The sequence below is a fragment of the Myotis nattereri genome (genome assembly GCF_964212035.1).
Source record: "Myotis nattereri genome assembly, chromosome: 12".
Lineage (NCBI taxonomy): Eukaryota > Metazoa > Chordata > Mammalia > Chiroptera > Vespertilionidae > Myotis > Myotis nattereri.
Window position 1 is genome coordinate 66341956 of NC_138087.1, and position 26662 is coordinate 66368617.

Sequence of the window (26662 nt, forward strand, 5' to 3'; positions counted from 1 at the left end):
CACGGTCCCACTGAAACACTGATTTTGGTGGAGACGGATTTCAGATTTCTGGCGTATAGAACTGTGACCAAGTAAATTTCTGTTGTCTTAAACCACCAAGTTTGTGGTAATTTGTTTCAGCGGCCACAGGAAACTATTACATGGAATTGGAGGTGCCTGTAAAAGCATACAAATAAGCTGTTGATATGAGAGTCTGGAGTTAGAGTTATTGTTTCAAATAGTCCTAAGGGTTTGAAAGTTGTACTCTTACCTCCAAGTCCTTCCGAATGCTTTCAAACTCTTCAATGTCGTCAAGCTTCAGCTCTAGGCGAGTTGGTTTTCGTCGCAACATACTGAAGTCAACAATAAGGGCCAGACCCACTTAACTATCAGCTGTTAAAAATGGCAGAAAGGAGGAAAAACTGGAGGGGATAAATCTCAGCTGCGAATATAAGATCAATTTGTAAGCATGCACACTAAACTGAATGGCAATGCAAAAGACTCATTTGGACTCACACATACACGTCTGAGTCTCTAGGTGTCTGAACATACGTTTTTCTGTTTGTTTATTTTTTTAAATCTTTATTGTTGAAAGTATCACATTTCCTTTCTCCCCGCATTGATTCCTTCTAGCCCATCCCCACCTCCCACCCCAGGCCTTCATCACCCTATTGGCTGTGTCCATGGGTTATGCATATTTGCATAGAAGTTCTTTGGTTGATCTCTTTCTACCCACCCCAGCCTTCTGAGATTCGACAGTCTGTTCTATGCTTTTATGTCTCTGGATCTATTTTATTCATCAGTTTATTTTGTTCATTAGATTCCACATAGGAGTGAGATCAGTGATACTTGTCTTTCTCTGACTGGCTTATTTCACTTAGTATAATACTCTCCAGGTCCCTCCATGCTGTCTCAACACACGTTTTTATTATAAGATGGAGATCCACAACTCTAACTCCAAAACACTCTTCAGGAACTTAAAATAGCAAGCTGCCTATATAAGAATTCTAGGCAACAGTCATTTTAATCTCATGCTCCAGTTACATTCAAAGCATTTTCTAGCTAACAGAATAACATTTAAATATCACATCTTAATTCAGCAGTGTTAGTGAGAAAATACACAAGTCATTAAATTTGATCAACTCTACATGAGAATTGTGAGAGGTCTGTGATCACTCCTGAATACTAAAATCAGTTTACTAAATCTCCCTCTAACTCACCAATTCACAGGGTTATCCTCAGGGCCTAAATAGATAGGTCATTCATTAAACAAACACTTCCAGCTGCAGTTAAAAGGCACAGTCACAGTCTGTGGAGAAAACAAACACGTAAACAGAAAACTGCATAGTGTACTAAGAATGTTGACGAGGATAATGCAATGGCATCACATAGGCCCAGTCCACTCTGGGTTAAGTGCAGGGTTGACAGTGACATGGAGGACTTTTTGGAGGAGATGATGTCTTAACTTGTGAAGGGCAGGCAAAGAACGAGGATTAAGGGCACTCTAGGCAGAGAGAACAAGGTCCCAAAGGGGCTCAGGAGAACACTCCAGTCTGAAAACCCAAGGTAGTGCTTATGCTAACTAAAAACATTTTTTGGAGAAAAAAATAAAACTCCCCACTGAGTTTAAAATCTATTGATGGCATCACCTTTATATTTTCCACAGCATCCAATAGGGTGTATCTATAATAAACAGGCAGTAATGTTTAGTTGAATAAACCAGAGATCCAAATAAAGTGAAATGATTTCTCCTTGAGCATTGTGCTATGCTTTTCCATTCTCACTCCTTACATTTTTAATTTAACACAAAATCCCTGTGATGCTGGCAAAATTATCCCTATTTTATAGATGAAGTCAATGCTGTTAAGTTTGGTAAGCCTCCCATAAAAATTACAGGCTACCTGGTTGAGGATTAAATGAGAATGAGAACATGAAAGCTCCTTTATTTATAAACTAGAAGCCCGGTGCACAAAAATTTGTGCACTGGGGGGGAGGGGAGGTCCCTCAGCCCGGCCTGTGCCCTCTTGCAGTCTGGGACCCCTCGGGAGATAACAACCTGCTGGCTTAGGCCTGCTCCCAGGTGGCAGAGGGCAGGCCCAATCCCTAGGTACAGCCCCTGGTCGGGCACAGAGCAGGGCCGATTGGGGAGTTGGGGCGCCGCCCCATCATGCACAGAGCAGGGCGGATTGGGAGGTTGCGATGCCACCCTCAGTCACGCTCAGGGTAGGGCCGATTGGTGGGTGGGGGCACCGCCCCCTGTCACACTCAAGGCAGGGTCGATGGGGAGGTTGCGGCGCCACCCCCTGTCATGCACAGAGCAGGGCCAATCAGGGGGTTGGGGTGCTGCCCCCTGTCACGCACACAGCAGGGCCCATCAGGGGGGTTGGGGCTCCGTACCCTGTCATGCACAGAGCAGGGTCGATCAGGGGGTTGGGGAGCTCCCCCCTGTCACTCACAGAGTAGGGCCGATAGGGGAGTTGGGGCACCGTCCCCTGTCACACACAGAGCAGGGCGGATCAGCGGGTTGGGGCACCACCCTCTATCACCCACAGAGCAGGGCCAATCAGGGGGTTGGGGCGCCGCCACTGTCACACTCACAGCAGGGCTGATGGGGAGGTTATGGCTCTACCCCGTCACACACAGAGCAGGGCCCATGGGGGGGGAGGGGGGGTTGGGATGCCGCACCCTGTCACACACAGAGCAGGGCCGATCAGAGGGTTTGGGTGCTGCCCCCTGTCACGCTGATCCCAGTGCCGGGAGGCCTCACGGCTCCGCTGATCCCGGTGCTGGGAGGCATATTACCCTTTTACTACATAGCATAGAGGCCTGGTGCACAGGTGGGGGCCGGCTGGTTTGCCCTAAAGGGTGTCCTGGATCAGGGTGGGGGTCCCCACTGGGGTGCCTGGCCAGCCTGGGTGAGGGGATGATGGCTGTTTGAGCTGGTCACACACCCTTCAGGATGGGGGTCCCCACTGGGCTGTTTTCAGGCTGGGGGTGACTGAAGCTCCCAACCGTTCCTTTTTTCCTTTTTTTTTTATTTTATTCCGGGCCAGCTTTAGCTTGAGGCTTGGCTCCAGCTCTTAGGCCTCCGCTGCTGAAAGTAGGTTTCTGGCCTTTGCTAACAATGTTGCGATCCTGCTGGCTGAAGTCTGGCGGTATTTGTTACATAGTTTCTTAAACTGCAGGCTCAGAGGCCTGCAGCCACAGGCGGGGAACGTTGGTTGGTTTCCTCCAACGATCCTCTGTCACTGAGGCAAGCAAGCCTCATGTTAGTTTCAAGCTGCCTGGCTGCCGGCCGCCATCTTGGCTGTCAGTTAATTTGCATATCTCGCTGATTAGACAATGGGAAGGGTAGCGGTTGTACGCCAATTACCATGTTTCTTTTTTATTAGTGTAAATTGTTACTGCATGTATCTAGGATGTAGCTAATGGCTGTGAAGTATACAAAGAAAAAAATGTTTCCTTCTCCCTCATGAAAATTGGGGTACAGATGATAATCTATAATAATAAAAGCTTAATGTGCAAATCGACCAAACGACCGAACAGCAGAATGACTGTCCCGACGATCAAGCTATGACACGCACTGGTGCCAGGCCAGTCAAGGCGAGTGCGATGCGATTGGTCAGAGGCCCGCCATCGCCCCATGATGGCCCCGCAGAGGGTGGCAGCGGATGTGGGCAGCACCATGCCAAGGCAGGTGCGGGGGGGGGGGGGGGGGCGGCGGGGCAGGGCCCTGGCTGCCAGGAGCTGGAGGGAAGCCAGGTGCCAGCAGCTGGAGGGAAGCCAGTGCCGGCTGCGGAGGGAAGGAAGGCCTACCCTTGCACAAATTTCGTGCATCAGGCCTCTAGTATCAACATAAAATACGAGCATGTCGAATTTCAAATTGCTTTGTACTAAGTCTGATATCATCTTGATTCCAATGTAGATAAATGATAGAGGGAGCCAAAGCTCTGGGGAGAAATGCTTAAAAGGAAAACATTGGCACCACCAGTGTGGCTCAGAGGTTGAGGTCTCGGTTTGATTCCGTCAGGGAACATGCCAGGGTTGCTGGCTCAATCCCCAGTGTGGGGCGTGCAGGAGGCAGCTGATAAATGATTCCCTCTCATCATTGATGTTTCTATCTCTCTCTCTCCCCTTCTCCCTTCCTCCCTGAAATCAATAAAAATGTTTTTTAAAAAAGTAAAGAAAAACATTTCTTTGCACTCTTCTGCAAATTGAAAAGCGTGCCACTAGGGAGCGGTATAGAGCAATGGATAAAAGTAAGAGAAAAGGGCAGGGTGTTCTAATACCATCCACTGCTTATCTTGAACAATTAGCTTCATCTTTCACTAGATCTTAATTTCCATATCGGCACTCTGTTATTGTATGGACTGAGTGACAGAATGGAGACTACGTTCCTGGAATATAACTTGTCATTCAGTAAACTCTCAATAAGAGTGTTTTACAGCCGAAACCGGTTTGGCTCAGTGGATAGAGCGTCGGCCTGCGGACTGAGGGGTCCCAGGTTCGATTCCGGTCAAGGGCATGTACCTGGGTTGCGGGCACATCCCCAGTAGGAGATGTGCAGGAGGCAGCTGATCGATGTTTCTCTCTCATCGATGTTTCTAACTATCTCTCTCCCTTCCTCTCTGTAAAAAATCAATAAAAAATATTAAAAAATAAATAAATAATAAATAAATAATAAAAAAAAAGAGTGTTTTACAGCCCTGGCTGGTTTGGCTCGGTGGATAGAGCGTCAGACTGTGGACTGGAGGGTCCCGGGTTCGATTCCGGTCGGGGGCTCATGCCCGGGTTGCGGGCTCGATCCCCAGTTGGGGGCATGCAGGCGGCAGCCAATCAATGAGTCTCTCTCATCATTGATGTTTCTCTCTCTCTCCCTCTCCCTTCCTCTCTGAAATCAATACAAATATATTTTTTTAAAAAGAGTGTTTTACAGTTTACAGCCATTATTACAATAACTGTCCTTGTGTAGAGGGGCGGGAAACACCTAACATTTTGAGCATCTGCACCCTCGACAAGAGGCTTGACTTTTTCAACTCTGATGCCCCAGCACCCAGCCGGACACAGGGCCATGCGGAGTGGTTTGCATGTGCCTGACGCCTCCCACCCATCATCTCACTCTGAGCCTGAGGACAAAGACCGGGCTGAAGACAACGAAAGCAGGCCGCGGCTCCTCCGCCGGGTCTGTATGTCACTTTGGCGCTAGAGGGCTCCGGAGCTTAATCTCTCGCCGCTGCCCGAATTCACCAGCTCAAAGGGAGCCCCGGGGAGAGAACTTCCAGACACCAAGAAAGGCTCGCCGGCGGCAGGTCCAGGGCAACACTCACCGGTCCGGCGCAAGGGTTCCCATGGCAACCGGGTCCCCAGATCCAGGACAACGGAAAGCCGCTGGCAGAGCCGAGAGGAACGGCCCCCGGAAGCCCTCGTTCCGCTCCGGAGTCCAGCCCGAAGCCGTGCGCCTCGACGCCCCTACCTCCTCTCGAGCCTGCTCTGCCCCCTCCCGGAGCCTCGGCGCCCACCAAGGCTTCCGCTCAGCCGACTGCGCTCCACGCCCCAGCCCGCCCTGAGCCAGAGCCTCTCCTCGCAGAACCTCGGCCTCCGCGCACGTTTCTCGGAGGCTCCACGGGTCCCCCCTCGCGACGCGCCCACAAGCCTTCCTTCCTTCCCACTACGATTCCCAGCGTGCTCCACGCCGCCCCGGACGCTGCGTCGCTCTCGACCCACTTCCGGTTGGTGACGCAGTTCCGCTCGGCTGGGCGCGCGGTGGATTGTCTGGGAAGCAGAGCCCGGCTGTGGCTGCGGTTTCGCGGCTCCTGAGCCCGGCATGGCTTCCACACGAGCTTCCTCCACGGTACAGATCTCCGCCCACCCTGGCAGGGGGCACCGCGGGGCTTGGGGGTCCCTGCGGGACGGGGCTTCGAGGGGTCGGGCTCAGTCCGTGGAGGGCCGAGGAGGAAGGCTGCGAGCCGGGGTCTGGGCTCAGCGGGCTCCGTTTTCCTGACGCCTAAGCGCTGTCATGTGCTGGAGCCCATGTGCACCCCTTGTGCAGCCGCGAACGGTCAGTGCGTCTTCCGACGGGTCCAGGAACGGAGCTCTGAGGGGAGCAGCGTCCTGGCCAAGGCTGACGTCATTGTCAGACTTGTTCATTGTAATGAGGCCTCCTAACGTCATAGGAACATCCCCCCTTCGCTTCGGGGTGGTTATTTCAGTCACCCCTTCTACTTCCCCTGTGATGAGCAAGAACCCTGGAAGCTCCATAAAACCCGAGAAGGGATTGCACTCCAGCCAGATGAATTAAACATGCTCCAAAGCAAACCTTTGATAGGAAAAGCGCCAAGAGAAATTAAGTAGTTTTATCAGCCTCTTCCTGCCTGAGATACTGGACAGCCACTCCTCCCGCCCCATCCGTGAAGACACCTTTTTTTTTTTTTAACTCACACAGGACCATTTTTTCCTATTCATTTTTAGAAAGAGTGTACGGGCGGGAGGGAGAGATAGAGAGACACATCTACTGGTTGCCTCCCTCACGCGCCTGACTAGGGCCAGAATCTAACCTGCAACCCAGGAACGGCCCTGGACCGGGGATCGAACCCCAGACCCTGTGGCAGGCGAACGTCTACGGAAGTGCCCTCCGTGTTTTTTCCTTTAGGGAGGGAATGCAGCTGAAGCTCAAGATGAGCTTTGTTCTTTAGGGGAGCATAATAAATGGCCGAGATGAAGCCGTAAATTAATCCAGGTCTTTGATTTAGCAGGCAACCAAAACCAAGGCACCTGATGACTTAGTCGCGCCTGTTGTGAAGAAACCACACATCTACTACGGAAGTTTGGAAGAGAAGGAGAGGGAGCGCCTGGCCAAAGGAGAATCTGGGATTTTGGGAAAAGAAGGGCTTAAAGCAGGAATTGAAGCAGGAAATATTAACATAACCTCTGGTAAGATGCAAATTGTGAGTCCCTCTTTGTCTTTGGTGCTCAAATTTTCTGCGATGAATGCCTTCCTAAACTTAGATTATCACTAGTTTTTTAGTGTCAACATTTTTCTGTTTTTAAACTGGTATCTGTAAATGTTCATACTTTGCCTACTCTGCTTGGCATCATCCAGAGAGCCTCTTGCTTAAAACCTGTTGAACAGTTTTTCTCTCATGAATTGTTAGGAATTTTACCAGGAGTTATTCAGTGTGTACAGCTGACCCATAAACAACATATTTTTAACTGTGTGGGTCCACTTATATGTAGATTTTCAAATAAAGACTAATGTATTTTTCTTATGGTTTTCTTAATATTGCCTTCTCTAACCTTTATTGTAAAAATACAGTATATAATGCATATAACACACAAAGAATGCGCTAATTGACTGTTTATGTTGTGGGTAAGGCTTTCAGTCAACAGGCTATTAGTAGTTAAGTTTTGGGGGAAGCTATTCTGGAGCTCAAGCACAGTTCTGGCATTGGTTTGGAATTACTGTGGTTCATAATAATCTCCTGTTAATAGTTTTCCATTTATTTTTCTCCCGAAATGAAATTTTAAAATATGTTTTTATTGATTTTAGAGAGACGAAGGGAGAGGTGGGGAGAGAAACATTGATCGGCTGATTCCTGCATGCACCCTGACTAGGAATCGAACTGGGAACCTTCTGGTGCACAGGATGATGCTCAACCAACTGAGCCACACCAGCCCGGGCAAAATATTTTTTAAATTATAAAAATAATGCTCTGGCAAACTGAGCAAAAATAATTGCTCAGTTGGTTGGAACGTCCCATCCCATACACCAGAAGGTTGTGAGTTCGTTTCATGGTTGGACAAATACCGGATGTTTCTTCCTCACATCAAATCAATAAAAAAAAAATATCCTCAAGTGAGGATGAAAACAAGTGTGTGTATGGACACACACACACACACACACACACATATATATCATTTTGAAAAAAAATGTGGAAATGTGTGAAGTAGAACAACCTTTAATCCTTATTAATTGGGTCTATATCTTTCCAAGAATTCAAACCTATAAAAATATAGAATTTTTTTTCCATAAATGAAGCCATGATATACAGATTGTTTTATAATCTGTATTTCTCACTCTTGAGGATACCTTTCTATGTCAGTAACTAGTGGCCCATTATATTTTAAAAATTAACTTGCAGTGTTTGTAATATATTCAAACAGTATAAAATGAAGACTTCTCTGCAGAAAGAACTTCTGTCAAGTTTCTCGTTGATCCTCCCACGTGTTTTTTTTCTATACACATGTACTTTAGTGACTTCTTTAGCCTTTTATGCTGATTTAAACATAACTGCTTCACCACTATGCTTACCATTTTTTATCCAAATGAACTTGTATTTGGTGTGAGTTTTTAAACTAGCTGCTAGTTTATTCAGAAAGCCTTGTAGTCAAGGAATAGCATTTTCATGGTAATTATTTCCAATTTACTACTTTCATTTGTAAGTGTCTCTGTACTGAGACTGTTTTAGAGAGTAGCTTTGACAAGTGTTAATGTAATGTTTTTATTATGTCTTTTGGATAGGAGTCCTAGTTAACTCATTTGCTAAAGATGCTCCATACTCTACTTTTTTATCTAATCTAAGCTATGTGTTTATATAGGTGCTAGAGGCCCAGTGCATGAAATTCTTGCACTTGGCGGGGGTGGGGGGGCATCCCTCAGTCTGGCCTGCGCCCTTTCACAGTCCAGGAGCCCTTGGGGGATGTCCGACTGACAGCTTAGGCCCACTCCCTGCCTAAGCCCGCAGTTGGATATCCTTAGTGCTGCCACAGAGGCGGGAGAGGTTCCCGCCACCGCCACTGCACTCACCAGCCATGAGCCCAGCTTCCGGCTGAGCGGCGCTATCCCTATGGGAGCGCACTGATCACTGGGGATAGCTCTTGCATTGAGCATCTGCCCCCTGGTGATAAGTGCACATCATAGCGACTGGTCGTTCAGTCGATTTGCATATTAGCCTTTTCTTATTTAGGATAAGGTTGCCAAATGTAACAAGATGGCTTGAACCATTTTGCTGCCTTTTAAAGCTGTGTCATTTAGTTTTCTGTTTGGCATAAGTTAATAAACTGAGAAACAGTAAACTAAATAAAGTGTATAATAGATGCCTTTAACTTGAATTAAGGGCATACACAAAATCCAAATGTAAGAAATGTTTTCATTTTCCCTATTTGAAGAAAATCTGATGGTTATGCTGATGTTGCCTGTTCTTTTTACAGGGGAAGTGTTTGAAATTGAAGAGCACATAAGTGAGCGACAGGCCGAAGTGTTAGCCGAGTTTGAGAGAAGGAAGCGAGCCCGGCAAATCAATGTTTCCACAGACGACTCAGAGGTCAAGGCTTGCCTTCGAGCCTTGGGGGAGCCTATCACACTTTTTGGAGAGGGTCCTGCTGAAAGAAGAGAAAGGTGCCCTTTCTAAATACTCTTTTCTTTTTAATCACAGGGTTCTAGTTCCAAATTTCAGTTGTTATTTATAGCAATAACTTTAATAGAATGTCTCAGATATTGTTAATATCTTAAGTTGTGTTTAGATAGTTTAACTCATAACCTCAGTCTAAGGCCAATTTTTACTCCACTACTAATTTTTCTTTATAAACTGTGAAGAGGGTGTTAGCATACTCCCTTTTCCTCTCCTCTCCCCTCCCCAATGTGGAATTTTGAGTTGGATAACCATTTGCAGTAAAACTTTGAAAATTTAGACAACAAATGCATTCCTTGTCAGTGACATAAAACAGCAATTTTCAGTTCATCTCACAGCGCACATAAACTAATTACTAAAATTTTGTGGCACACCAAAAAATGTATTTTTTACCAATCTGACAAAGGAAAAATAGGTATAATTTTGATTCATTCATATCAGATGGCTATTGTTGTGTTGGCTATTGTCATTTTTTTATTTGACAATCTAAGGGAAAAGAGGTATTGCATGTTTTAACCTTTTGCGCTCCAACGTCAAGGCTGACTCGACAGACCAGGCGCTAGTAGCAGGTCCAACATCGAGCTGAGCTGGTGATTGAGCTAATTGGCAATTTCTGCCAGGGAACTACTGCAACCAAGAGAGGAAGGACTTCCAATTTGGACCAGACTGTTTGAATTCCAAAAATAAAATTGGAGCGCAAAGGGTTAAAAATTCTTGTGGCACACTGGTTGAAAACCGCTGATATAAAACATAATAAGTGGGTTTTGGATATTATTGAAAAGGAGCACTGTCCTTAGATAATCTCTTATGATTTTCAAGTTGCAAAGTCTCTTAGTGACAGGCAGCTGTGTGGTTATGAGGTCCTCTTTTTGTCTTTCTGTTCACTGTCCTATCTCTCCCTATCATCATTTTTTTCTTGGTTTGCGTAGTTCGTGTTTTTAATCATTTTAAAACCTTTAACTTTATCTCGGATTCATTAAATATAACAATGCTGGGCCTGTTTGAACTACAAGGGAAGAAAACCAGTTTTCTTATAGCTGTACTGAACTGTTTGTGATTCCAAGCTCAGCATGCTTTCCTTACCTCCAGACCTTTACATTTGTTGAACCCTCTGCCTCAGCAATCCTCTTGCATTCTTGACCCATTGACCTGAATAAATGAAGACTCAAGTTAGATAAACACCTCCTCTATTAAGCCTTCCCTGATCCTTCCTCCAAGCCTAGGTTAGGTACTCCTTCTTAAAAAAAACACACACACACATATTTTTATTGGTTTCAGAGAAGGAGAGAGAGAGAAACATCAATGATGAGAGAGAATCCTTGATCAGCTGCCTCCTGCACGTCCCCCACTGGGGATCGAGCCCACAACCCAAGCATGTACCCCCGACCGGAATTGAACCCTGGACCCTCCAGTCTTCAGGCCAATACCCTATCCATCGAGCCAAACCAACTAGGGCAGCACTCCTTTTTTGTTCCCCCTTAGCATCCTGTAATTACCACTGTATTAATAACTAATACAGCCCTGACCGGTTTGGCTCAGTGAATAGAGCGCCAGCCTGCGAACTCAAGGGTCCCAGGTTCGATTCCAGTCAAGGGCATGTACCTGGGTTGCAGGCACATCCCCGGTGGGGAGTGTGCAGGAGGCAGCTGATCGATGTTTCTTTCTCATCGATGTTTCTAACTCTCTGTCCCTCTCCCTTCCTCTATGTAAAAAATCAATAAAATATATTTTTAAAAAATATTATTAGGCTAAAATATGAAAGCTCAGCAGTCAAGTTAAAAAGAAAGAGATTATTAAAAAAGTAATAAGTAATGCTGAAACCAGTTTGGCTCAGTGGATAGAGCGTCGGCCTGCGGACTGAAAGGTACCTGGTTCGATTCTGGTCAAGGGCATGTACCTGGGTTGCGGGCATATCCCCAGTAGGAGATGTGCAGGAGGCAGCTGATCGATGTTTCTCTCTCATCGATGTTTCTCACTCTCTATCTCTCTCCCTTCCTCTCTGTAAAAAATCAATAAAATATATTTAAAAAAAAAAAAGTAATAAGTAATACAATGTTCTATAGTTCCTGTTACTTTGTTCCCCTCCCCACTTCACCTCCAAGACTGTGCTACTTGAAATAAAAAACTTTTCTTAGTCTTTGTTTTATACTTAGCACTTAAGTCAATATCTGGCACATGTGACATTGAATGAGGGTTGGCTGTTTCCACAGACCAGATGGTAGCTGTGCTGGAGCTAGTTAACTCTGAATTGATTAGGGTAATTATTTATGGCTCATCAGAGTATTTTGAAGATTGAGTGAAGGAAATCATACTGGAAGTTTAGGCATGACCTCTTGGTTCTCAAAGCAGGTTGCTTGGAGTTTGAATGGTGAGAGAATAGGGGGAGCTTGCTCCCTTCTTAGATGTACATTTTAAATTTTTATCTCAGTTCTGTTTAAATTTCATTCTTTTTGGTTACAGGTTAAGAAATATCCTCTCAGTGGTTGGTACCGATGCCTTAAAAAAAACTAAAAAAGATGATGAGAAATCTAAGAAGTCCAAAGAAGAGGTAAAATATGTCTTTACCTTCGCAATGTAAATATGAAAGAGATGAGGGATAGTTTTCTCATTTTATGTTTTCAGTGTTTTGCTTTGCTAGGATTGGGGGTAGGAGGGTTGAAGACTCTACCATTCAGGAATCATTGTTGGCAATAATATATGGTTTCTGTGTAGATATAAGTGGAGATTGGTTTCCCATTCAGGAAAGAACTATAGCATTCCTCATGTAACTTAACAGGGAACCAGAAGCCATCTAACAAGACCTCACAGAAAGAAATAGTAGAAGCACATGCCTGATTTCATCCTGTTACTGAACTAATTCACCTTATTCTGGGCAGTTCAAATAGGGAATTGACAGCTACAAATGGGGGCAGGAATGCTCAGGCTTAATATTTCTTTTCTTAATTTAACTTTCAGTATCAGCAAACCTGGTACCATGAAGGACCAAACACCCTGAAGGTTGCTAGACTATGGATTGCTAATTATTCGCTGCCCAGGTGAGGAGAGCCTCTAGGAGAAAGAGGCATATTCTTGTTTCCTCTCAGGGATGGAGAACTTGCTTTATAATGACTGGTTGTTAAATGAAATTGAGTGTCAGATACTGTGTAAACCCCCCATCTAAAACCCATTTACTCTCATGATGGTAACGTTTGCATATCATAGGGCAATGAAACGCTTGGAAGAGGCCCGTCTCCACAAAGAGATTCCTGAAACAACTAGGACTTCCCAGATGCAAGAGCTGCACAAATCTCTCCGGGTAAGATGCTGTCGGCAGTTGTTCAATACCCTAAAGGTTCTTATATGTTTATTAGATTTTCCCTTTTGGCCCACCTCTAGGAGGGTAAAGGCAGCTAGATTTATTCCTCCCTGCTTACACTGTTGCCGTCTGTTTAGATGGCAGGAACCTACTGTACTTTGTGCTCAGCAGAGGCCTGTGGTTCTGCTCTTGAATTCTTCCCTTTAGGATGTCACAGCTGTACTGTAGATCTCTCCGTGGTTTTCTTTATATTTAGCTGACATTAGGACTAGTGATACTAAGACTGTAGAAGACGGCGTGCTGCAGTTTCAGATATGCCTTGACCCATTCATTCATCCGTATAAGTATCTCCTAGCCAAAAAAAAAAAAAGTATAAAAGAATCTTGGGTTGTATTAAAACTGTGAAGTTGCTTTGTTATAGTGGAAAAGCCAACTCCTGGGTTAGCCTATTAATGATTGTTGTATGTTGTGTGTTTTTTTAAGTCTTTGAATAATTTCTGCAGTCAAATTGGGGATGATCGGCCTATCTCCTACTGTCACTTTAGTCCCAATTCCAAAATGCTGGCTACAGCTTGTTGGTAAGTTACGTTTTACAGTGACTTTCTTTTTTCCTAAATAAGGAATAGGTTCAGGAAAAAAGTTAGCATGTCTTAGATGTCTGTTTCTATGTTACCCTCTTGCTCTGCTTCTCTTGATCACACCAGGCTAGAGATGCTACTGCTCTACCAATGTGTTATTCAGTGAAGTCTTTGTGAACAGCCCTTGGTTCACAAGGGACCCCAGAGATCATGACATGTAGCAGTATGTTCTTGACACTAGTATTTTGGAGCCTGTCACAGAATGAGCTATCTTTATTTTATTTTTCTACTTACCACCATGTTTGCATAAAACTCTTAGGATGTGATAACTTATTTTGTTCTATTTAGTTATTTTTGTGGGACATGGCCCACTAGATATAAGAGGGGAAACTTCCTTACATTGTATGCACAGGAACTACTTGACTAGGCAGCAGTTGAGACCGTGGTTCAGGAGAAAGCCGAGGACCTACACAGATACCTCCACCTCTCCAAGCCTCAGTTACCTTCATTATAAAGCAGAAGTTATCATTCCTATTTTACGTACCTCACAGGTCTGTTAATAAGGATCATTTGAGAAATTGGTGGGAAATTTCCTGAAAAAAGTCTTTTCAAAAAATTTTTTAAAAAGAAGTCTAAAGAAAGTTACGTATTTTGTAAGCAGCAAAATGCCATTCATATTTAAGGAGATAGTATCTTTATTAATGCTATTATTATTAGATAATTTAATTTGTCCTACTTTCCCTCACAAATTGACCCAAAAGTTAAGGAGAATAGCAACTTGTATGTATTAACTATAGCCCAGTCGAGGCTTCTAGTTGCATGACAACTAAATCTAGCTTTCTTCTATAAAACTTCAAATAATAAGCCTTTTATTCTCTTTCTGTCTGCCACTGTAAAGTTTAATGGGGGTGAAAAGAGATTGTAATGTTACCAAGGTACCTTTTCCTTCCCAGACCAACCCTGGCTGAGATGCTTTCCTTTGTATTTGATAGGAGTGGGCTTTGCAAGCTCTGGTCTGTTCCTGATTGCAACCTCCTTCACACTCTTCGAGGTGAGTTAGAATGTTGTTTAAATCTGTGTGCTTTTCACATTCTTAAGTCTTTTTTGTGTTTTGCTTTTATTAATGTGCTTTAAATATTAGTTTAAATTGTTTATTTTTAAAATATTTCAATTGTTATTTTAATACTCTATATGTCTTTATTTCCCTAATATATACCTGTGTTATTCATCATAGTCTGTATTTGCACGTAAGTTATAAGAGGGTAGGAACCCTTTAACTTTCATCTCTTACCCTCCTTCAGGCCATAACACAAATGTAGGAGCAATTGTATTCCATCCGAAATCCACTGTTTCCTTGGACCAAAAAGATGTCAATTTGGCCTCTTGTGCTGCTGATGGTTCTGTGAAACTTTGGAGCCTTGACAGGTGAATATTACTGTTCTTTCTGTACTCAGATCACTGAAATAAATAGTTGATTGGTTGGCGCTTAGAACCCGAAAATCTGATGTTTAACCCCAGAGTACTCTAGGAGTCAAGGAAACTTGTTATGAAAATAGAATAGAGCCCAGCTGGTGTTGCTCAGTGGTTGAGCATCGACCTATGAACCAGGAGGTCACGGTTCAGTTCCCAGTCAGGGCACATGCCCGGGTTGCATGCTCAGTCCCCAGTGTGGGGCGTGCAGGAGACAGCTTATCAATGATTCTCTCTCATCATTGATGTTTCTATCTTTTCCTCTCCCTTCCTCTCTGAAATAAAAAATACATATTTAAAAAAAACAGTAGAGGGTTTTGGGGTTTTTTTTACACCTTTTCTCATCAGAGTTGTGTCAGGCTTTTTCTTGTCAACTTTAGAACTTGATTTTTTGCCTCTAACATAGTGGCCACTTTTTCCTGGCTCCATTACTCTGGAAAGATCCCTTTTACTTCCTGTGCAATATATTGACGTTGAAGAAAGGCAGTGTTTGGTAGATTGACTAAAGATAACATTCTGACAGCATGTTGGTTCTTAGCAAACAGCCACAGGGGAGGGGAAAGTGAGATTCTGTCTGGCAGTATTGCTAAGGAAGGGATGTCTTCCTTCCAATAGCATCATCCTTTACCTAGACCAGTGGTTGGCAAACTCATTAGTCAACGGAGCCAAATATCAACAGTACGACGATTGAAATTTCTTTTGAGAGCCAAATTTTTTAAACTTAAACTATATAGGTAGGTACATTGTTATTAACGTAATTAGTATGCCGGGGTCCAGCCCCAGCGGGTCCAGGGGTCCCCAAAGGTGTGGACGGAGTCGGCGAAGACTATCCACCCTCTTCCTACGGTGGAGTCCTATCCATCCCGAGAGTGGGGCTTACCTAGGGGTCCCTGTTCGGGCGCCATATGCTGGGGTCCAACCCCAGCGGGTCCAGGGGTCCCCAAAGGTGTGGACGGAGTCGGTGAAGAAGGAATGACATGGAGACAGCGTTCAGTTGATCAGCAACCTAGCCAGGATCTCCAGCCAAGTTCTGGTCTGGATCTCCAGCGAAGTTCTGTTTAGGATCTCCAGCCAGGTTCTGTGTCCATGGTCTCTTGCTAGGTTCTCCAGCCAGGTTCTCCAGGTTCTCCAGCCAGGTTCTGTAGCCATGTTCCCTCGCTAGGTTCTCCAGCCAGGTTCAGTCACCAGGTTCTAGTCAGGTTCAGTCCAGGATCTTTTGCCATGTTCTCTCCAGCGAAGTTCTTCTGTCTGTAGGTTCTGTGTAGGTTCTGTGCCTAGGTTCTGTCTCTCTCTCTGTCTCCTTACATCTGTATTTATACCAGTTGATTCCAATCCTGTCAATCTCTATTTCAAAGGTTAGGGCGTTTCTTTTTTTTTTTTAAATATGTTTTATTGATTTTTTGCAGAGAGGAAGGGAGAGGGATAGAAACATCGATGAGAGAGAAACATCGATCAGCTGCCCCCTGCACATCTCCCACTGGGGATATGCCCGCAACCCAGGCACATGCCCTCGACCGGAATCGAACCTGGGACCCCTCAGTCCGCAGGCCGAAGCTCTATCCACTGAGCCAAACCGGTTTTGGCGGTTAGGGCGTTTCTTATCTCCATTCCAGGGAGTAAGGATTATGTAGCTTAAGCATGATTGTTCGTAGTTAAAGTGATTAATTACCCACCTGGCACTTAGTTAAGAGGTTTTATTCCCTCCCTAACTTCAGGGGAAAATCCCTACCTGGGGAAACAACCTTTCTCAGAGACCTTGGTTAAAACACATAGTGCCTAGAAGGTGAGCAAACATATTAAGAACAGTATGCCATATATGCCAGGTCCCTTGAAACAGTAAGCATGGACTGGCTCCCGGCAATTAGGGTACTCCTAAGGCTTAGGAAGAGCCACACTCAAGGGGCCAAAGAGCTGCATGTGGCTCGCGAGCCGCAGTTTGCCGACCATAGCCCTAGGACTTTGATTACTTCTATGTATGCACATTGATAAAGTTCTCTTTTTCATTGCCCTCTTTAGGGTTCTTGTTTATTTTCTTTCACTGGTGTTTCAGATCTTCCTTCTGTAGTTACTGGGTAATAAAATTTAAGGGTCACCCAAAGGAAACTAAGTCTCTATGTATTTAGGAGTTCCTTTTTCTGTGTGGATCCTCAAACAAGCTAATGTTTGAGATTTATATCAATCCAACTTGCACCAAAACTGCTTGATTTTTGTAGCCTCACATCTCTACTAAAGTATGTTTTCTTCCTAGAATCTCAGTACTACCTTGGTGCAGAGAAACTATTTTGCTTATCTTTAATTTTCTCTTAATTCTAAGTGGTATCGCCTTCAGAGTTTAACAACATAGTGAATTCAGGTAGGAGTGCTATAGGCAGTTTTGCCCTGTGAGCACATGAAGTCCCAAATCTTTTAAAACCTTGGGAAGTGACAAATTCTTGTAAGACCTAAAGTTTTAACAAATTACAAGTGTGTTTATAATTTGGCTTCTCAAATAATACAAAATTGGTGCATCTGTATGCAACAGTTAATAAATTCAATGAGTATTTATTTACATGCATATAGAACAGTTTACTCACATGTATTTGATTCCTTTTCAGCGATGAACCAGTGGCAGATATTGAAGGCCATACAGTACGGGTGGCCCGTGTAATGTGGCATCCATCAGGACGTTTCCTGGGTACCACCTGGTAAGCCTTCCTATTGTTCTGTCTGTACTAAAGGCCTGGCCTGCGCCCTCTCGCAATCCGGGACCCCTTGGGGGATATCAGAGAGCTGGTTTTGGCCCGATCCCCACAGGCCAGACCGAGGGACCCCACCGGTGCACGAATCCATGCACTGGGCCTCTAGTATGCATATAAGATCTATGGTTAATCTCTTCCCTCCCTCCCCCCTTCCCTCTGAGATTCATCAGTCTGTTCCATGTTTCCATGCCTGTGGTTTCTGCTCCTGTGTTGAGCATCTGCCTCCTCATGGTCAGTGTGCGTCATAGATACCAGACGGTCACTTAGGCTTTTATATATTTAGATGGGCTTATGACATCTTATTAACCCGTTATGGTTAACTGCCAAGTAAATTTTTAGAACAGAGATCTTCAAGGATTTTATTGTCAGTGAATCAGAATAGAGTATATTATGTAGTTAGAGGTAAGTGTATTTGCTCTTAAATTGCAGCATGCTTCTTGTTGCTAGGAAGTAAATTTTAAAGTCACTAGTTGTCCAGAAAACTAAAATTTTCACTCTTTCTTGACCAACACTAGAGGTGTGTGTGTTTTGTTTTCTTTGTGTTTGTTGTTTTGGGGTGTTGTTTTTTTTGGGGGGGGGGCGTTGTGGGGTTTTTTACATTACAATCTCTGCTTCAAATTGGTCTCCCTTTCTGGTTCTATAAGTTTAATGAAAGACTCGTTCACGTTGTTTGTATGTATGAGTAGTTCCTTTTTCTTGCTGAGGAGTAATCAGTTATATTACTGAGCGACAGTTTATCCATTTTCCTACTGATGGACAGTTGGGCTGTTTCCAGGTTTTGGCTCATCAGAACAAAATCGCCATAAATATCCTTGGACAAGACTCTTTGTAGACATGCTTTTCTTTCCTTTCTCTTAAATAAATACCTACAAACGCAAATGGTAGGTCATAGGGTACATGTGTATTTAACTTTTGAAAAACTTCCAAGGGGTTTTCTAAAATGGTTGCACCATTTTACATTCCCAGAATTCTGATTGCTTCACCTCCTTGCCAACAGTTGGTTTTGTCAGTCCTGTCATTCTGCCCAATCTAGCAAATGTGTAGTGAAACCTCATGGTTTTCATTTTTGTTACTTCAATGACTATTAGTGTTGAGTACTTTGTTATATGCTTACTACCATTTGTATATTCTCTTTTGTGTAGTTTTTAGATGCTTTATTTCTTTTTTAAAATGAACTTTTTCTTTCCTATCTTTATTTCCACGTACAGACAGTTCTACCACTTTCCTTTCCCTGTTGAAATTGCTTGACACCCTCATTGAAAATCATTTGACCATATATGAGTGGGTCTATTTCTTCTCTTTTCTACTCCATTGATTTGTCTATGATTGATTTTTGTATCCCCAACATGAATTTAGGGCCCAGTAAATATATCAACGCTTGATGAATGAAAGAACATAGAAGTGGAATTGGGGAAGAAAGACGGCCACAGAGTCTTGGCTGGGCCATTCTTAGGGGATTCTCTTCTTAAAATAGGTTTATCGGAAGTCACAGTTTTTCCAGTTAGCACCCAAGACAGATGTGCGTAGTTATTGAGACACTAGAGGCCCGATGCACGAAATTCGTGCAAGGGCCTTGGCCCCGCTGTCGCACCGGCCGCCTCTGCTTTGGTGCCCACCCGCTGCCACGGCCAGGGATCTCCGCCACCTCTGCCTCAGACCTTGCCCCCCATGGCTTTGTCTGGAAGGACGTCTGGAAGGATGTCTGGTCTAAATAGCATATTAGGCTTTTATTATTATAGATTGCTTATGCGAGAAAATAACTTGTTTTCTAAGTAGTTGCAGAAGCATAACTGAAGCTATAACTAATACTAATACCTTGCACATTATAGAAACTGAATGAATATATGCTGGCTGAATATTTGTGTGTTTCTTAGCTATGACCGCTCATGGCGCTTATGGGATTTGGAAGCTCAAGAGGAGATCCTGCATCAGGAAGGCCACAGCATGGGTGTGTATGACATTGCCTTCCATCAAGATGGCTCTTTGGCTGGCACTGGGTAAGGCTTTTTCCACATAGCCAGGGGCAGCTCGGTAGTCTCACCTCTTATGTATAGCTGCTTCCACAGAGAACTGGATTAAAAATGTTCATTTGTAAATTATTTTATCAGGGGACTGGATGCATTTGGTCGAGTTTGGGACCTGCGTACAGGACGTTGTATCATGTTCCTGGAAGGGCACCTGAAGGAAATCTATGGAATAAATTTCTCCCCCAATGGGTAAAATAAGCTCATTGAATGATGGGGTGGAGAGGGTTCTTGGTCAGGAAGTACTTTTTGTTTCTAACTTGGATACTACCATCTGATCCACAGCTACCACATTGCAACCGGCAGTGGTGACAACACCTGCAAAGTATGGGACCTTCGACAGCGGCGCTGCATCTATACCATCCCCGCCCATCAGAACTTAGTGACTGGTGTCAAATTTGAGCGTAAGCTTTCCTTCTGTTTTAGAATAATGAGAAAGACAGATTGCACTTTCATGGAATGCAGGCCAGGCTGTAGCTTAACTTGGAGGGGGAACAGGAGAGAATTTGGACTCTGTCAGAGAAGCAGATTATCATTTCCTTCCCTCTGCCCTACCTTCAGACAGAACTGTGGCACAGCGTGCTTGTTGCTAGGAAGTAAAAAAGACTTCGTGAGTGCTTTACTGCATCTTTTTCTCCATGGAAATCATACTCACCAAATCCTTAATATTATTCTGAACAGGTTGTTGAAAAAGCAAAAAAAAACCTTAATAATATTATTTGTTTCCCTAATTTTCCCTGCAGTTGTCCCTTTTTCCTGGAGACCTGTTAGGAATATAGATCAGTGTTGGGTTTTTCTGAATGTAGAAATACCTTCTTTTTTGAAATAGTATGTTCTGGAAGAATTTTGTGCTTTTGTTAAGCTCTTTTGAATACTTGAATTCCTTAAGCAACTCCACTTTTCTCTTGCAGCTATCCATGGGAATTTCTTGCTCACTGGTGCCTATGATAACACAGCCAAGATCTGGACCCATCCAGGCTGGTCCCCACTGAAGACTTTGGCTGGCCACGAAGGCAAAGTGATGGGCCTAGACATTTCTTCTGATGGGCAGCTTATCGCCACTTGCTCATATGACAGGACCTTCAAGCTCTGGATGGCTGAATAGGCACGACCCTAGAAAAAGGACTCCAACCTCAAGCTCTCCCTTAAGAGCCATTTTGTTGTATCATGTTTGTTGCCAGTTACCTCAGTAGATTGGATTCTATGTCAGCCCCTACTCCAAGCAGACAGCCCAGTTCCTGGGAGCTGGTGAACCCCTTTCATGCTTGAATTTTAATGTCATCTTCAAGCCCTGCCAGTAACTATGTAGACAATTGTTTTTATTAATCTTTTGTTTGAATACCCTGTTGCCTTCCTCATAGCACTCAGGATTGTGGCTAGCTCCACTTTTAATTCTAGAAACTTGGCTTTCTGTTACATGGTACATGCTTCAGGACTACCTGTGGCCCAGAGAGCAAGGTAGCTGGACTGCAGTCTAGGAGCCCTCGAGTCAAGAGGCACATCTCACCACATACTGGTTAACGCCTGACAGAGCAAGAACCTTTCCTCTGCCCTGAGAATGGGAGGTGAAGAGGTAGACCCGCAGCGATGCTCAGAGTTATGCAGTAAAAATTTTACCTCTTCCTGTTGACTTCACTTGGAATGGACCTGCATCAGGGAGCTTCAGGAAGCTCAGAACTGAACATTTGCCTCATTGGAAAATGTCTTTCATTTTTCTTTGATGTTTGGCATCCTTCGTGTTACCCCAAAGCTAGACCATTGTGTCAAGATTCAATGAAATTTTTAGAAAGCTAACATGATGTCTCTATTGTGCAAACTCCTTTTTATTGGTTATTTAGAGGATATACCCTTCATGTCAAGGTAACTGGAAAAAATCCCTAAAGGGTATTATTAAACATCAACTGTGACTTTTATTACATATTTGCTACAGACTAAAATCCTGTTTTGAAAGCTATACTTCAAATAATTATTTTGCATAGTTAAGTCTTTTCTGAATCTCAGCCTTTGGTTCATCAAAGTCCCTGTTTTTTGGGTTGAGATACAACGTGATCTCAAATATGATTACTCCAATATCTGTTCCCTTAATAAGCACTCTGTTAATCATTTAAAAAAATAGAGAGAGTGCTGTTGCATTGTGGGCCCCACTACCAGTGAACTGTACAGGATCTGGACTTAACTTTTACTCATTGGCTACCCAGCTGTTGCCTTCACCTTTTTCCACCCCAAATATACAGTCACTAAACTCAAAGTACAAAGTAAATTCATACAAAAATATAGAAATTTAGAAGAAAAGATTGTATATAGAGCATTCAAGGAGGGCTTATATGATGGCTTCTCCTTGAAGTGTTGCACACACTTCACTTGCTAGTCCAGAGGGGCTGAGTGTAGCTTGTCTAGCTCTATTTTTCAAGCTATGATTGTGTGATATATAGCTAAATATTTAATCTGGTTTCAGTTATAACCAAATTGTTGCATATCCTGTGTACCTGTTAAGCTTCTGAGTTCTCAACCCTGCTCTCTGTTGGGTACTGCACTATTGTTTAAGTATAAAGGGACACTATTTCTTCCATAGTTGGTCATGAAAAAATTATTTTCAATACTACCTTTGTAGTATGTGTAAACTAATAATGAACATTAGTGTATTAGCGTGTAATTTGGGTATAATGTGTTAAAATTTTGAGTTTTTTCAAGTTTAAATTCTATCCCATTAACCTTGTCTTTGGGAGTGGGGAGTCCAAGGGATTTCGAGGTGGCAACTGAGTGAAAACATTCTATCTAAGTCTTTGGCAAAACAAGTGTCTTGTGGAATACACATTTCTTCAGTGGAAATACTGTAAGAAAGGGGTTAGCTGAGGAACATAAACCGAGTGTGTCATTTTATGATAATGGTGAGAAAATATAGCCACCACTTAACAAGATACTCCCTGGCTAGACATTGTGCCAGGCACATTCGGACATCTCATTTAATCCTCAAAATCTTAGGAGTTCTCTTTTTACAAACAAAGCTCAGAGAAGTTAAGTGACTTGCTCAAGGTTACCCACTTGTGAGTGGTGGACCCTGCTGTGTCTTGGTACGACCTTATGAAGAGACTTCATTGGGTTTATAGACTATGTTGGCAACACTGGCCAAAGACCAGCCCAGCCAGCATGACTTGTGCATAGCTTTAATCACTCCACCTTTTATACTGCCCTTTGACAGGTCACTGCGTCTCCTCCTCTGACTTCATGCCAGAGGGAGTTAATACTTTCACCACTGCTACCTCCTGAACCTATGAGGAGCCTCTGGTGTTATCCAACAGGAGACTGCATTTTGAGATTGATGACACTTTGTTGTGCAGAACTATCTGCAGCATTGTAGCATGTCTGCCCTCTAGAGTACTAAAAGCCAGAAGCACAACCCACCCACTTTATTGGTACATCAAAGACAGTCCCAGACATTGACAGAGGCCCCCTAGGAGGATGGCACTGCCTCAAGGTTAGAACTAAGTGTGAGAATAGGAGACATTGTAATGTTTCCCTGTCTCCCCAAAAATGTAAACCAATGTCTTATTGCACTTCAAGAGGATAATTCTTTCTTTGACTGAAAGTCCTCCACAATTTACTGGCTGGGTGACCTTGAACGAGGTAGCTAAACTTGTGGAGCCTTAGTTTGACCTATGAATGGGGATGAAGTTGACTTAACTTTAGAGCAGTAGGCTGAGGCAAGTGTTCCTTCCTGAACTTCCCCCAGCTCCTCTCCTGTTCTCTTGGCTCTGAGGACATGCTGAGCTCATTGCCTGCCACAACGTTAAGGAGCAAGGGTGTGTAAAGAAATGAAGTCAGTGGGGAGAGCTTGCGTCCCGGCTTCGGGGTAATTATCTTTGATGGCACAAATGGAGAGGTAGGTACTAGTCCCCTGGCAGGATGCATTGGTGACTTTCCAATTTTGTAATGGAAAATTTTTTACCCCACTTTTTCTTCACATCTTAAGACTGTTTGGTTTTATTAAATGTGAAATATATGTCTTGGCTATTTTGTAATATCTTGTACATTAAGACCCCAAGAATTTGTAGAAACTAATTTCCATTAAACTCAAAAATGTTAAATTCAAACCAACTCAATTTCAGGCTTCTGAAAGCTTATTTTACAAATTTTTTAAAAAATTTCAAAATGTTATCTTTTCATAATTGTGATGGTGTTTTAACCATTTTGAAGTTGTTTTAGAGCCATGGGCCACCAGGCAATATAAAAACTGGGGAAGCAGAAATCGGGTTTTAGACACTGCAGAAGGGGCAATGTGTAGTCAAGCAGCTGCCCTGGTGCGATTGAGCATAATCCCTTACCAGCGTGCTGTTCTCAGAATGTCAAAAAGAAGGGAGATGAAAAATGGCCACAGAGTAAGTGGATGCTACACAGGCAAGGTGCCAGGACCACACTGGAATTTCAACTAAATTACAAAAAAAAATCATCCTAAAGTTAGTGCTGAGAAGGCAGACACCTCGGTTTCCTCACACTGAGGAGGCATCTTTCTCAGTCAGACCTTTGCTCTGCAGGCAGTTTTTGTCTGCGGGGAAGACAGTTGTCCTACCCTGCTGGAAAACCTCCCCACACCTGAGGATGGTTGTCTGCGGGCTTCGTAAGAGCTAATTCAATCAGCCTACAGCAGTGGTTCTCAACCTTCCTAATGCCGCGACCCTTTAACACAGTTCCTCATGTTGTGGTGACCCCCAACCATAAAACTATTTTCGTTGTTACTTCATAACTAATTTTGCTACTGTTATGAATCGTAATGTAAATATCTGATATGCAGGATGTATTTTCATTGTTACAAATTGAATATAATTAAAGCATAGTGATTAATCACAAAAATACGTAATTATATGTGTTTTCTGATGGTCTCAGGCGACCCCTGTGAAAGGGTCGTTCGACCCCCAAAGGGGTCGCGACCCACAGGTTGAGAACCGCTGGTCTACAGCAGAGGCTGGTCTCTGGAGGCTTTGAGTATTTGCCTGATCTCATTAGTCAGAAACAGCGTTTGACACTGTCCTGGGGAGATTGAAAGGTGTAGCAGATCTACCTAACTGTCCTAACACATAGCCACAAACCCAAACAGGCAGCCAAAATGGGCAAAAAAAAACCCCCACAATTAAAGAACAAAAGAATTCTTCAGAAGAATAGATAAATGAAATGGAAATAAGTAACTTACCTGATACAAAGTTTAGAATGATGTTAAAGATGCTCAACAGCATGAGGAAAAAATATAGTAACTATGAATACAGTTGGAAACATAGGCTGATGTAGCACTAATAAAGAACACACTGGAAGGAATACACCAGCAGATCAAGAAAAGCTGAGGATTGGATTGGTGTATTAGAAGAAAGGGTGGAAAAAAATCACTCAATGAGAAAACCAAAAAAAATTTTTTTTAAAAAAGGAGGTCTCCTTAATGTACAAAAATTCCTTACCAGGATGCTGTCCTCTAATTGCCCACAACAGGGCGCTATGGGCCTAATCCCTAACTAGGGTGCTGTTCTAAGAATGCCCACAAGATAGCGCTATAGAGTCTAATCGCTAACCAGGTTGCTGTTCTTAGAATGCCCATAAGAGTGCGCTGAGACTAATCCCCTACTAGAGTGCTGCTGTCAGAATGCCCTCAAGGGGGCGCTATTAGGCCCCAAACCTTAAAAGGGTGCTCTTCTCTAGAATGCCCAGAAGAGGGCGCTAATGACCCTAGCCCAGCCGTGGGCAAACTATGGCCCGCGGGGCCGGCCCGTTCGGCTGTTCTATCCGGCCCATTCGGCTGTTCTATCCAGCCCAAGGAGCCAAAAGAGCGGAGGGTTCTCTTGCTCTCCCCTCCGCTTCACCAGCAGCAGTGCTAACATGGCAACGTCGGGAAACACGGCCGCAGCTCCTTCTTCTGAGTCCAGTTTAAGAACCCACTGTGGCCCTCCAGTCAAAAAGTTTGCCCACCCCTGCAACCACTTACTAGAGTGATGTTCTCAGAATGCCCTCAAGAGGACGCTATTGAGCCTACTTTCCTACTAGGGTGCTGTTCTCTAAATGAATTCTACCTTGTTTTTTTTGGTTCCTAGATTCTGTCATGTAAAATGAAAATTAGGGTGCTCAGCCTCACAGCCTGGGATGGGAGCTCAGGTTTTCATTCTATCCAGGGTTTCTGCCTTACCTCTTGAGGCCAGAATTTCAGGGCGTGGTGGAGGGGGTCAGTTCCATCTTGCACCCAGTGTTCTCGTCAGGATCTCTGCACCTACCAAGAGGAATAAAAACTCTTTCCTCTAAATCCCAGATTTCTTTTGAACCTGCTTTCACCTTTAAACTTTCAGACTCCTAACATTCCATAAACCACATACCCACAGGAGGTTGCCTTGCGCCAGAAGCAGGTAATGAGCACATCCTCCCTGCTGGAGAGAGCTCTCTGCCACCCCCGCATAGCCCTACCTTTCTCTTTCTCTAGTTCGGACATAGCATCAGCGAAATAAGTGAATAAATGAATGGACGCAGACCATTTTTTACTGGGACTGGTGGCAAGATAAAGAGAAAACAGACACACGTTTGCTCACAGAATTGAAGCTCACTTTCCTAAATTTTTAGCAACACAATAAAGAGAACACTTCAATTTAAAAAAAAAAAGGGGGGGGGGATGAGTTCAAAGCAGCTCCAGTGAGAGTTGCAGCTTACTCTTCGGGCGAGTCAGGCTCCTGGAGACAGCTGTCGCTCTGTAATCACAGACCTGCCTCTCTGCCCTTTTAAGACGCCGTGGCTCACACCCAGAGGTCTCCTCGCATCTTTTCCCAGTCCTTGAGCTTTCAGAGATTCTCAGTATAGTAGGACTCTGTTCCAGAAGCAAACACATGGCCCACCTGATCCATGTGGGCTGTAAAAATGAACAATATGACCCAGGAAGACATGAGGCTCTGCAGTCCCCACATCCGCAGCAGCTGAGATAGGCTTGTACCTTGTCTGGAGCCGATGCTCACCTCATGCTCCACAGAACCGTATGACCCACACGATGCAGACGATGAACAACAGAGTGACACTGAGGATGGCCGCCTTCAGGTAGGCCTCCGGGAGCTCAGGGTCCTGTAAACACTCCCTCAGGGAGTCGAAGGTGGGGATGGGGTTGGCCTGAGGCGTGGGGGGGGGCCATGGCCTGGGGGTCCTCAATCTGGCTTCC

At 44.1% G+C, this 26662-nt stretch overlaps 2 protein-coding genes across 2 annotated transcripts in view; one reads left to right on the forward strand and one right to left on the reverse strand.

The window, feature by feature from the left end:
* The window catches only part of CDC26 (cell division cycle 26), a 20801-nt gene extending 15150 nt beyond the window's left edge, over positions 1-5651 (reverse strand). Inside the window, exons 1-3 of the mRNA XM_081103007.1 lie at positions 5307-5651; positions 1200-1288; positions 251-372 (exon numbers count right to left, since the gene is read on the reverse strand). Of these exons, the coding sequence (XP_080959133.1) occupies positions 251-331 (81 nt within the window). The 5' untranslated portion in view covers positions 332-372; positions 1200-1288; positions 5307-5651. The remainder of the gene's footprint in view (positions 1-250; positions 373-1199; positions 1289-5306) is intronic.
* PRPF4 (pre-mRNA splicing tri-snRNP complex factor PRPF4) lies at positions 5631-21404 on the forward strand. The gene is made up of 14 exons (XM_081103001.1): positions 5631-5830; positions 6732-6909; positions 9187-9373; positions 11847-11934; positions 12342-12421; positions 12588-12681; positions 13165-13259; positions 14252-14310; positions 14561-14684; positions 17324-17413; positions 19342-19464; positions 19576-19683; positions 19777-19895; positions 20403-21404. The coding sequence occupies exons 1-14, from the start codon at positions 5804-5806 to the stop codon at positions 20594-20596; spliced, it is 1566 nt and encodes a 521-aa protein (XP_080959127.1). The 5' UTR covers positions 5631-5803; the 3' UTR covers positions 20597-21404.
* Positions 21405-26662: the final 5258 nt, after the last annotated feature.